The sequence below is a fragment of the Aphis gossypii genome, chromosome 1 (genome assembly GCF_020184175.1).
Source record: "Aphis gossypii isolate Hap1 chromosome 1, ASM2018417v2, whole genome shotgun sequence".
In the NCBI taxonomy this organism is placed as follows: Eukaryota; Metazoa; Arthropoda; class Insecta; order Hemiptera; family Aphididae; genus Aphis; species Aphis gossypii.
Window position 1 is genome coordinate 25,262,783 of NC_065530.1, and position 13,947 is coordinate 25,276,729.

General features: G+C 27.1%; 1 protein-coding gene across 2 annotated transcripts in view; it reads left to right on the forward strand.

Moving 5' to 3' along the window:
- LOC114122393 (inositol-trisphosphate 3-kinase A) overlaps positions 1 to 12,768 on the forward strand; it is a 206,944-nt gene extending 194,176 nt beyond the window's left edge. For both annotated transcript variants that reach the window (XM_050203144.1, XM_050203149.1), the window contains exons 5-9: positions 1,883 to 2,010; positions 2,551 to 2,633; positions 7,635 to 7,803; positions 7,887 to 7,958; positions 11,397 to 12,768. In XM_050203144.1, the coding sequence (XP_050059101.1) occupies positions 1,883 to 2,010; positions 2,551 to 2,633; positions 7,635 to 7,803; positions 7,887 to 7,958; positions 11,397 to 11,648 (704 nt within the window). In that variant the 3' untranslated portion in view covers positions 11,649 to 12,768. The remainder of the gene's footprint in view (positions 1 to 1,882; positions 2,011 to 2,550; positions 2,634 to 7,634; positions 7,804 to 7,886; positions 7,959 to 11,396) is intronic.
- Positions 12,769 to 13,947: the final 1,179 nt, after the last annotated feature.

Genomic DNA, 13,947 nt, shown 5'->3' on the forward strand with positions numbered 1-13,947 from the left:
TATATTTTTCAATTTTACTCATTCAATTTTTTTTGTTGGTATTATAACTTACTATATTAGAACCTATCTTTATAAATAAAATTAGTGATAATTACTTCGAGTTTTGAACAATAGAAAGCCTATTGTCAACGTTCAATATTTATCATTTATAGTTTTTTTTCCATGCAACAGAGAAAAATATCTAATAGCATAATACATTTTATAGACACGACGATCTTCTATACGATTTCATTTGAAATTTTGGTTGTTACTATGAAAAATCTCAAATTATAGTTTTCTCAGAAAATTTTAATTTTTTATAGACATACTACAGTATATGCGATAAGGAGTTTTTAAATAGATACCAGTACCTACTTGCAACTGGATACATAATAATATAGTAATGTCACACATAAAAGCCCGTCCCGTTCTCAATATAGTTTTACTCTTTTTTGTTATTATTGTGACTTTTTTACGTTAAATAGTATTTTTAGTATTTTAAATACTAACTTCGATATTATACTCTGTGCGGCCTTGACGTTCGATTTCACAATTTGTTTTCGTACAATGCACGAGAAAACATAAATATTATATGGCGTGGTAGCGTCTGAGCGTCATCACATACCCGCATTTGTGTTTATTTAATTACCTATTATAATAATATTGTGAAACATATTAATCGAATTATGATCGTATTTATTTTACTCAAACCTTAAAGATAGTCATGTTATACACTTCAATGAAGTTCTTATTTGTAAATCTAAGTCAACCACGAAGCCTAATATGCATGCACGCAATCTCATCAATCTGATAAATAATTTACAATAGAAAGGAAGAGATGAAATTTAAAAAACAGAAGTTTATATCTCTACAGGACACTCTTGATAATTTAAAAATTGTTCTTATTATGTATGTTTAAAAATTCCAAATAATCAGATCGTGAATAACTGCATTATTAAAAAAAAAAGCGAGTATCCTTAGTATATCATTCTGTGTGTTCTATATTATAATATAATAAAGTATTAGTATTGTCACCATATTATCTGTAACTAAATAATAGGTACCTACCTATAGCACCAATCGCATCGATTGCCTTAAAACAGAACTAAAATATTACTTATTTGTAATGCAACCGAGTGTTCAAATGATTTAAATATTAACTATTTAACTTATAAGCTATAGTAACACGAGAAGTTTATAAATGAGCCAAAAAAAAAAAATAAATAAATAAATAAAATGTATTTATTAATTGTACCACCCAGTTTGTAACAGAAGACCCCGACAATGATATATAATATTAATAATAATGCAAATGTGTAATTAGATATGACGCGTATTTGCGTGGTCAAAGAATACTTATTTGCATGTATTATAAGCACAACGGTGACAACTAAGACGAGAAAATCAAAAGTTCCTGGTGTATCGGAATACACATCATTAGTGTGGGTGTTCCGTGTATATCCTATTTTGTATTCATTAGACAAAGTGCTGGCACCCCGCGTTTGTTTGTGGTGCCATAAAAATTAATGTATTGTACATTTTTTGTTCCAATTTATTGCCAAAAAAAAAATGACACCGATTTGGAATAGATCAAATAAATTTTGAATGCAAACTTCATGTACTTACGTCATTAGACAGCCCATAATGATTGATGGCCGATTGTAATGGTCTGTTGTAAATCTTTGTATAAACTGCATAACAATAATCTATATATATATACTTTTAGGGGGCGATTGAATTATATGAAATAATTATTAATCTATAATAATATAAATACCACAATAATTATACTCACAATTTACGATCTATGGTGTATCATAATTCATAATAATATAACGATAAGATGATTATAATGATGGTAATGATATAAATGATGTATTTTTCCGTCACTCCCAAACTACAGTATATCTTCAGCTGGAAGACTTGCTGGGCGATTTCACTTCTCCGTGTGTTATGGATTGCAAGATCGGTGTCAGGACGTATCTGGAAGAGGAACTGGCAAAAGCCAAAGAAAAACCTAAATTGAGAAAAGTAATTACAAGCAACTTTGCGCAATATCATTATTATATACTAGATAGTGATCTACTCGTATTATCAAAAATAATTCATTATTCAAAAAACTATTAACGGAATTTGTAGTCATTTGAAAATTTAATTTAATTACTTTTTACTTTAAACATTTTTTTTTATATCTTACTTTTTTTATAACAATGTAAATTTTTAATTTCATATTCTAATGCAAAATATTATTCATATTATGTTTTTATACACGAATCATAATTCCAACAAGTAGTCTTACTATTATTATAACTATTTCATAAAATATTCGTCCAAAATTCGAATTTTACAAACCGTATTACTTTGTTATACTATTTTGTTTTGAAAATTAAGAAATTTAAAACTTCAAAAATATTTTTTTTTAATAATGAGTGCTTTTTGATAAAATCAAAAAATCTGGTTTAAAATAATTTTTACTTGGGCTCGTTATTAATATAATATATTTTGTATATTATATTATTACATTATTGTTTTTTTTTAAATTTATATCCATTTGTGTATCGTCATGTTTAGGACATGTATGAAAAAATGATTCAGATTGACCCGAACGCACCGTCGGAAGAAGAACATAGATTAAAGGGTGTGACAAAACCGAGGTAAGAAAAGTATTATACCTACATTTTTTCAAAAATCGTTTTTACTCTTCATAAATAGGTAATAATAACAATTATTATCTACCTACACCTTTATAGCTAAAACTGAACTATATCGCTGTATTTCGTTATGGAAAACTAGATTTATTGTAATATATATCTTTCGCGTGTTGGCGCGCAAAATATATACCTCTCTCAAACATATACACGCACACGAAAACTCTAGAGATTTGCGAGGCATATAATATTATGCGATCATAATTATATCGTAATTTATAGTAGCCGAACTAGTTTGCATTTAATATAATAATAATATAATATACGAGGCCGGTTGCACCGTCGTCGAGAAGAATGATTTCTAACGCCTTTCTTTGATCGAGAAAAACTCGTCGTACACAATTATAATGATGTGATGTATAATAATAATTTACGAATATAATAATATTCGTTTCGATTACTCACTCGCGCTAGTATAATAGTATAATAATTAAGCGCGTTCCATACTGCTATAGTCTATATTATTGTAGTACACAAATTATACACACTCATAATATTATATATTTATATATATATATATTATTGAATTATTGACGTAATAAAATTAAGCACATAATACGAGTATATGTTTTAATATAACCTAGGCGTTTTTGCATTATCAAAAAAATATGCGTCATTTATAATTATGAAATATAGTCTACAGTAGATCGCAAAGTTATACCAACGCAAAAGTATCTACAACAAATATTGATGATGAATTTATATTTACCTATGGTCACATTGATTTGATTCCCCTAGTTGATTTTAATACATTTGATACGAGTTATTTGAAGTACGATTGGTAATAATAGTAATTAAACTAAATTTTTACAAAAATATTTTTAAGGTTTCATTCAAATACTCTTTTAGCTGTAGTTTGACTGCATTCGGCAACCGTGTCGTCGCTAACGATATTCCCAATTTCTAACTCGTATTGTGTAATATCACGTGGTATAAGAAATAACCGTACGTATACCGTATACGTATGTATTATACCATTATCGATCGGTGAATAAAAATATTCGATTTATATGTAATATTAGGTAAGTGTTAATATGACGTCGTTATTTAGTATGGTAATCACACCGGATAGGTATTAATAATGTGATAAATACAGGATCGTTTAGAGTAACTTGCTCGTAATATATTTATTATATTATATACATCGACTTTGTTTGTTTATGTTCAATCTCGTTCGATATAATTCAGTCAAGACGGTTTTTATCAACTTAAAAAATCAATCGTAGTACGCAAAATCTTTACGCACGAGGTTACCAGATTACAGCTGATATAACCCCTTTATCGGACGAGCTACGTGACCGATGTCAGCTCCTCTTTAAAAATCGTCAAAAACTATTAAAATAGCAAATTAATTTATGAAAATAATTTCAAATTAAAATTTTGGTTCTTTTAAATGTTTTACATAAGATTTAACCGTCTTTTTATTTTTAGTTTTATGTTAATGCATGTGTTTTCAAGTGTATTTTTTTCATAGATTCCAGTTACCACTTAAAATACTATTTCTATTATGTTTAATATATATACACCTAATTTATCGCTACGTTATTAACTTTATTAATAATGATTGCAAATCATTTTTACATCATACATCATACGTCGTCTCTTACATGATTTATGAGCTTTCTTCTTTTCGTATCATGCTAAAAAAAAAAATGCGCATAATTACAAATAAATTATTTAAAGAAAAATTTTCAAAAACCAAAATTTTAAATATTAAAATTCAACACTTCATTGCGATTTCACATCATTTCTCGTTAGGTACGTGATATTCTACGAAACAAAAACAATAAACGGCAAGCATCGTAGAATGATATATTTTATTCTATATAAACAAAGAAAATAGATGAGTACCAATAATAATATAACCGTTTCGCTTAATCAAGATTTATGTAAATTTGTTTTCGAAATGACGTTATAAATTATAATAGTGTATTTATATGTATGTGTGCGATCAAGAACGACAAAGATAACATACTACTAGGCTCAGGTGCGGAGACGTTTCAAATGAAAAATATAATTGGTATACAAAATACATGGTTACTCAATTATTTTATTTAATCGTAATAATATAATATAATATTATAATAATAATAATAATATGACGTATATATTTTCCTCCATCATCTATTGTTTAAATATACTATAGCCTCGGCTTATACAGAGTGACTTTGTAAGACCGTTTAGACCATACTATAGTGATGTATAATCTTGTTTTTTCAAATGAGAATCAACCTTTTTTATTGTAAATTATGAATTAGATAGTTTTTTATTTTAATGTTGATGTATTTAAAACGAATAGCGTATAGGCTAAGGATAATACTCCTCTAAATAATGCTTTTAAAAAACTATAAAATATACGTTACTATTATATACATATATATTTATTCATTTATCATAATATGTAATATTTAATCTTGTTAACTTAGGTAATATGTTATAGAAAGTATAAAATGTTGATAGATTTATATTATTATTATAATTTTCAAATAATCATAGCGACCATATCTTCCAAGCCTAAATAATAGTAATCCTTAATAATATTATTATAATCCTTAATACAGTATAAAAAGTTATACAACTCAACAATAACTACTCATTTAAATATTGATTTGGATTCATCTACTCAAACAATTACGGGAAAAAAAAATATGATTCTTATTTGAAAAAAAAAGTTGGTATGGCTTCTTAAATGGTATATTTATTTTTAAATGGTAAATCCAAGATGTTATTCGAAAATAAAATCATTAGTGCACTTAAAAATTCCAAAAATCAGAATTTTAATAAATTATAATATTAATATTAATTAAAAACAAAATAGGGGTGTATATATTTGGTGAATCACTCTGTATATTATGCAGTTCGAGTGCATGAGCGCGTACTAATCACGTGATATAAAGACATCGCACTGTACACGTATATTAATATAAAATTACGTTTTATACCTTTTATAAACACATATTATAACGTAGTATTACTATTATTTATATCGATCTTTAATCTCACCTTATTTGTACGAGTACGTGTTGTTGTAGCCATCTTCCATCGTATTTAATATTATTATGGTGTGATATACAATTGTATACGTGTATTGTTTATTAGTAATCTTAAAAATGATATTTGACATGTTTTGTTTGTCAACTTTTTCTACTAATTTTTTTAATTTTATTTTTCCTTTTACAGTTATAAAGTATAAAAAAAATATGGGAATGATAGTATAATTCACTGCATAATATTATGTGCAGCATGGTATGATTTACATAATAATGTATAATGATGATACATACACATACACATTATACGAGTGTTTAATAATGTATTTTACGGTGGCTCTACGATAAACAACAATAATTCGAGAATTATTTTAAATGTTGTATTTGATTTGACTACTTGAATCACATTATATCACATTATATACATTAGAATTGTTAGGGAGTTACCGTGTATGTAAATAATTGGCTCATGTGATTAAAATCATATAGATCATGATCGTGTAGTAGATGTTCTTGGCACTAAAATGTCCAAAATTCCACATATTTTGTATACCTTTGTTGTACCGATTACGCCATGAGTAGTACAAATACTCATTTCAGAATTTGTACAAATATTTTTACGGGTGCCAGGGAAACCTTTGGCAACACCTGGAATCACACAAATTTTACTTTTTTTATATTTTTTTGCATAATTAATTTTATCGTACATGGTTTGTACATATGTGATGAATTTCTACACTTTATAAGAACCAAAATGCTGGAAAACATTTTTTTTTAGTATCCGTAAATGAAAACCGATTTTTTTTCTGCGAAATTTGTAATTAAAAATCCTGAAATTATAAGGGCAAAAAAGAAATAGGAATTTTGAAGATTGTGGGGCCAAGACACAATAGGTATTATGATTATACATATAGAATTTGTTTCTCGAAAACTTCCATACAGATGATTGTATTGCATAGGTATTATCATCTGAAGTTCTGGATACGAATATTCCGTTTCCGAAAGTCTTCTACCACTTTTATGGCCTGTCTAAGTAACACCTGTCTGTCTGTAACACTAACTCGTATACGTGGGTAGTGGGTACCTAACCATATAGGTGTAGTACGCCTTTTAACCGTATGTCAATAAAATATTCATACATCAGTATCCTGTAATATTATGATAATATACAATATTTGTTACGTAGGTACCTATATTTAAAACACTGAAACACCAAAGATCACTATATCCACCGATATATGGATAGGTCAAGTAGTATGTACATAATAAATGAATAATCAATGCGGTGACTACCCGCATATATTTATTCCCATTTTTTTTTTTTAATACCTACCAACCTAACTAGTTGATTTATTCAAATTCTGATTTTTGCAATTTTCATAATGTATATACTATATACCCACCTATATAAGGGTCGTATTTTATAAAATTTAAGGATTATCTACCCTGTAACGATATCTATTTCTCTATTTAATTAAGAATTATCCTTTTTTTCTTATCGTAATAAAGTTAATATTTATATATTATTTTCTTGATGAAAGTAAAAAAAACTAATATATAGTAGCATATAATAAAATTAGTTAATTGATAATAGGTTAAAGAATCGATACATCAATACGGATTCTTAAATAAATTAAAATTATAATGCTATTCTCTTATCAACAATATTTTTACCAAAAAGATAAAAGAAAATAATTTACTTATTATTATTTTCTTCGCAAAAAAATCGTTTTCTTACATAGTTACATGCGAATCATTAAAAATTCTCATCCAAATTCCAAATAGACCTTATAAACAAAGCTTAAATCATCTATGGTGATAATTCTAAGGTAAAAACTGTATCTGTGCTTAATAGGCTCAGATAATCTATGGTTTATATTATGGGGTCGCCAACAATAATAATATAATAAAGGTATCGATTTAAATGCGTTATCATCAAATCTGTTTCTATCCTCAGATACATGGTTTGGAGAGAGACAATTTCGTCAACAGCCACGTTGGGCTTTCGAATCGAGGGAATCAAGAAAAGTGACGGTAAATCGAGCAAGGATTTCAAGACGACTAAGAATCGCGACCAGGTGATTGAAGCGTTTCGAGATTTCGTCGCTGGTTTCCCGCATGTCATCGTGAGTAGTACCTATATTAATATGATATCTGTATACCCTGACACGTAATGGAATGTTAACTTTAATAGATTGTGTTTTTACAGCCTAAGTACATCGCCCGACTGAGAGTAATCAGAGACATGCTGATGGAGTCCAAATTTTTCACCACACATGAGGTTTGTCACGAAATTCTTAAATACACCTATTCTTTGTTACGCCTATGTGTTGTAAAATATTTTGAGCATTGGTATTCACATATTTTTTTTCGAATATTAAACAGTGTCTAACAATAAATGTTTGAGTGCAATTCGATTACAATTAACACTGTCCTTCAAATATTTTTTTTTCTTTTATCTTAAACTTTTTGGAATTGCTGTAAAAATGAACGATAAACACTATAATTGTTTACATGATGTATCACAGTTAATATGACATATAACCATTTTTAACAAAGTTTTTAAAATTTAACGAACATTTATATGATACAATTGATACAATAAATAAGTACATGATAGTTAAAATTTATTTTGAATAATAAGATTTTCATCAATACAGTTTAGTGATTGTTATTTATTATTTTACTATGATTTGAATAGGTACATTAATAATATTATAACTAATACAGTTATACATATATTGTTAGTGAATAACTAGTTTGCTATACCTGATTATTTATTATAACAAGTTTTCATATACATATAGGACTACAATTTTATTAATAATTCTTTTTAATACTATTTTGAAAATAATTTAAATTCAGTCATTAGAACCCTAAAATAATGTTTTACTTATATTTAAAATTAAGAAATAATAATAAAAAATATATTATTTAAAATTTATCTCAAATATTTCAAAACACTACATGAAAAAATATTTTCGCAAAAGTGCCCCTATTATAGAAGGTACTAAACTACTTGTTTAGAGACGCAGACTTCTATTTTAGATATTATATTTTATAATATACTTCACTCATGGAATTTTCATAGTAAAATTAATGAAAACGTAAGCAATCGTTGTGCTATTGTTGGGATTATTTTTGTGTTTACCGGAAACGTGTTTTTAACATCAATTCGGTTCCAGCTCAAAGCAGACTTATAGACTGATGTTGTTTTTTTGAACTGTTATTAATTGCGTATATCACTTGTGCGGGGACCGGTTTAAGATCTTCAACATCGAATTTCATGTAAAACAAGTTGTTTTATACAACATCTCCCACGTTTGTATGATGAACATTCTAAGTGATGGAAAATAATTACCTAGATGACTTTAAGTTTAAAAAGTATAAATTATCACTTAAACGTATAACTGTGAAATTCATACCATCAATTTTTTATAATATTTCAGTGAATGTATTAGTTTTCATGTATTTAAAAATTATCTTAGACATTTTTATGTTTGCATTTAAAATGATTTTCAAAAATGAATAAAATTGTTCGTTAAATTTTAGATTGTTCATAATAGACAACAGATATTTATAATAAACATTTATTTATTTAATTTATGTACATTTTATAAAATCTGATGTCTCACTTAGTTTGTTTGTTATCATTACAGATATACCGAAAAGTCATTAATTAATTATTTATTTTTAGTATAAAATTAAGTAGGAAGTACAAAGTTATATAATACTTATAATATGTGACATTTTAATATTAAATTAGGAACTACTAAATTATTTGTACATATTATCTTGTAGTTGTAGCATGCGAGCCAATTTTTTCATTTATGAAAAAAACATTTTTTTTTTTTTTATATATAGATATATATTAAATATATAAATCATCTTGCATAAAGAGTATGTTCGACCATTGATTGGATGAAAAGAAATCAGTCGTTAACAAGAAATATTACATTGACTATTAGGGTGGTCCTTATTTTTGAACTATCGAATTTTGGATTTCGCACCCCCTCATTTTGTTCATTACCATAAGGAAGTAATTTTGGTTAAATTTGGTCATGATCACTCAACCCCTTCACGTGTCCCAAAAAATATATTATATTTACTGTTTTCGGCTCCCAAACCCTAACTTAGTCATAGCAATATTGAGAGAGATGAAGTCCTCCACATCACTGTACTAATAAAATCATCTGAACAATTAATGAGATATTTCTAAACATGTCATCATCATTTATTATTAAAGTAAAAAGGTACACGTGGTATAATAGTATACAGTTGGTATGCGCGTGAATTTTAAGTTTAAATGTTTGTGACGTGTATATTTATAATTTATATTATGATTGCCGGTGAAAGTAAGACAATAATACCTAAGCCAATAACTAACTCGTAAACAATAACGACACTACAAATTACATTAAATAAAATATGCGTTTTTGTTCAAACATTTTGTCCACTTTTTAAAAAAAATAATACATAAAAATAAATTATAATCTAGTTTATTAATTCAAAGTACCGCAAACACTAGTTACTACGATGTTCAATACGATAATACATTTTCGGAAATTCCGTGAAACTCATTAAAAAAAAATCTTATCTACTTATCTTGTCCTCCGTTTATTCACACTACGTTGTTAAACACACAACAGTTAAATTATATCATTGCATAATCTTTGCAAAAAATACTCTATCTATACTGTTTACAAACTACAGCCGTTCAGTTATAGGTACGTAAATAAAAAAAACAACAAAACGCTATTCGCCTTAAAAAATAAACATAAAAAAATTCGTATTGTCAAGCTCAAGATATCATGTTTTCATATTATTTGCATATTTTATGTAGTTGAGGGGCCATGCGAAATCGCGTTACCTACTTAATATTTATTGTTTATGAAAAATATTGTCCAATTCTCCCTTCTCCTCAAAAAAAAAAAAAATATTCGAATTAATTTGAATATAAAAATGTATCTGTCATAGACAGTTACTAGAGGAACAGTTTTCAGACAAAAATAACATATTATAACACAAATATATTTTTTAAAAATCTGTCATGTATGTATGGACGAAAAGCCGATATAAATATTTTTTCAACCACAATGTATCAACTATCAATAACTATTGATTGCGTCCAAAAAAACGCTAAATCAAACTATTTTCCCTCTTTTAATTGCATGGTATAGCAAAGTAGATAAAAACATCATTTAAAATAGCATAATGACGTGTACTTTACAATTGTATTACTACGTGTACTATTGGATAAATGAATTAAGTCAAATATTGACCATAGTGTATCATAATTTATTATATTGTAAGTACTTACAATTAGTTGAAAATTCAAATGAACTGACCCAATAAAAATTATGGATATTAATCTTAATTTTGCACCCATGGACGCAATCGAAACACTAGAAAGATATAAAAGGTTAAAATAGGACGCAATGGGATAACGCCTTAAAGTATGATGTGGGCTACTACCCCGTGGGTACTCCATTTAAATATATATGAATTATTCATTTTACCAATAATTATTGTGCTACATATCATTTTGTACTTTTTTATACTACTTATTTAAAAATGTATACAAAGATATTTCCAAAAAAAAATCAATGTAGGTATCTACTGTAATTCCCCGCTCCACCGATCTTAAAATTTGATTTTTCTCTTATTTTTATACCATTCATGTCGTGCATCGTTAATATAACTTTATTTATGTCCACAGGTAATTGGCAGCTCGTTGTTGTTCGTGCACGACAGTAAGAACGCCAACATATGGCTGATCGATTTCGCCAAGACGTTAATACTTCCGCCAGACATCCGAATCAATCACACGTCCGAGTGGGTGGTGGGCAACCACGAGGACGGATACCTAATCGGCATCAACAACCTGTTGGACATATTCACTGAGATGAACGCCGCGACCGCGTTCCCAGTCACGCTCATTGAAGTCACCGCCCCTTCTGAAGTCGCCTGAACGTCACCGACTTCCGCAGATTCCCTACCGGTATCCTAATTTCTGTGTCCATCCCGTTGACAATATGATAAATGTTTGGTGCAAAAAAACCTAGAATAATTTTAAACAAAAAAATAAAAACATTCGATTTTTGATAACCATTAAAATTCTGACGTTTTCCGTACCTACTGTAGATTTTGTTTCGATTGTGACGAGGTTTTAATCATATTTCATTCTCCCTACCCCTCCCCCCTCAAACTCGCGCATCAGAGGATTTGCCATCAGTATTAAAACAATGATCTATAATAAACGATAAAATATAAATATTATATTCATCATCGCGGTATGTTGTATATGTATTATAATATTATAATAATATGATAGTGTGTGTTTGTGTGGAAATCCAATAATATTTAATAATTATTATTATATTTAAATATGTGTACGATAATGGGACTACTACGTGTGATTCTCAAATAATATATTAATTATTTAAACGTACGTTTTTTATTTCAAACGTATATGACGTATATATTATATAATATAATAATTACTGTGCGTACGACATTATAATTATTTTGTAATTCATCAATCAATCTTCCATTGCAGTATCATGTGGTTTTTATTTCGTTATTTTATTTTATCGCTATTATTAAATTACTATTATTATTATTATTATTATTTTCGAGAACTTTATATTATTATTAGCCCTCCACTTTCCATTTCACTGGCCAGTCGTTCGTGTATTATGCAAAAAATACAATTTTTTTTAAAATAATACATACCCACGTTACAACGACGATAATAATAATAATAATAATAATAACAATAATAGTACCTATACTTTATTTTTACTTCACAAAAATGAGACGTCCTTATTTCGTTCTCCCGTTGCAGCGTGTGTGTGTGTATGTGTGTGTGTGTGTGTGTGTGTGTGTGTGTGTGTCAAATTATTGATTCAAGTTTATTATTATATTTTTTTTCCTTATATTTTTATTTATTATTATTATTATTTTTTTTTTTTTTTTGTGTACAGAAATATTTAAATAAGACTTGTGAAAGAAATCCTTGTTATATTATATTATTTTTTATTTCACTTCGCACATGTGTAAATAATAAATCGTTATCGCCTATTTTTCTACCTGTTGTTCAATTTTTTGTTTTTATTTCTTAGTATGCGCCGAATAGTGGCGTAACTGTCAGATGATGTGACAGTATTATATAATATTACTACATTGCAATGATATGTGTGATCTACAGTTTAATAACTATTTAAAAATGTAATCATTTTTATCGAACTTTTTAATTTAACTAGTCTGATTGACGGCCAAAATAACTTATAGTTTTTTCGGTTGATTTAAAAATAATCTAACTCTAAAAATGATAACTATAGTTATAACTTATAATACTATATTATTTTTGTTACGTTTCTTGATTGAAAATATCATTATATAAAATATAGCTGTATTAAATACTCTTTACGCGATCTACGTATTAATTGTTTTTTAAAAGTAAGTAATAGTTAATATTTTTTTTCCTTAAAAATGTTAAACATAATGATTTAACTATTTGTTAATTATTAACTTTTAACCTATCGATTTTTTATTCAATGCAACTTTACTTGAATTAATGATTTAATTAACTTGTGCACTTTTGTTATTATATTAGTCACTAGATTCCATTATAATACAAATTAATGATTTCTGTCGATGTGAAGATCTCATGAACACACGAAGTCCTCATTGACCGTAATATTCATAAATAATATTATATTATAATATGAATAATTTTAGTCATAAATCTTCTACATTGATTTAAATTACTACACTTCAATTTTATTTAATGTATTATATAATATGTATTATACCTAATTACTGTTATTATGAATATTTCAATGGACAGTTGGTTATTAGCTATATAGATTATATGTGAGGTAAAACTAAATGATTTGATTTGTGTTTGTATATAATTTACCAATATAGCATACCATATGATCAAACAAAAGTATATCGTTTAAATTTGTTTCGTGTAATTAGGCTTGAATACAACTTATTTTTTTTTGGACCACGTTCATAATAAAATTTGAAATTTGAATCTATTAAACTAGACTGAAAATAAAATAATTATTTAACATAAAAGTTTTAGAAGAGATAAGTCCTTAAACCACAGTTATACGTATACTTCTGCTAAAAAAATATTTTGAGTGTCACCGCGCTGATCACAGAGAAAATCTTATATTGGTATCACTGCGACGTGTCTTACTTACATTAAAAATCAAACGACAAATTTACTGTGTATACTTAGTATGTATAGCATATTT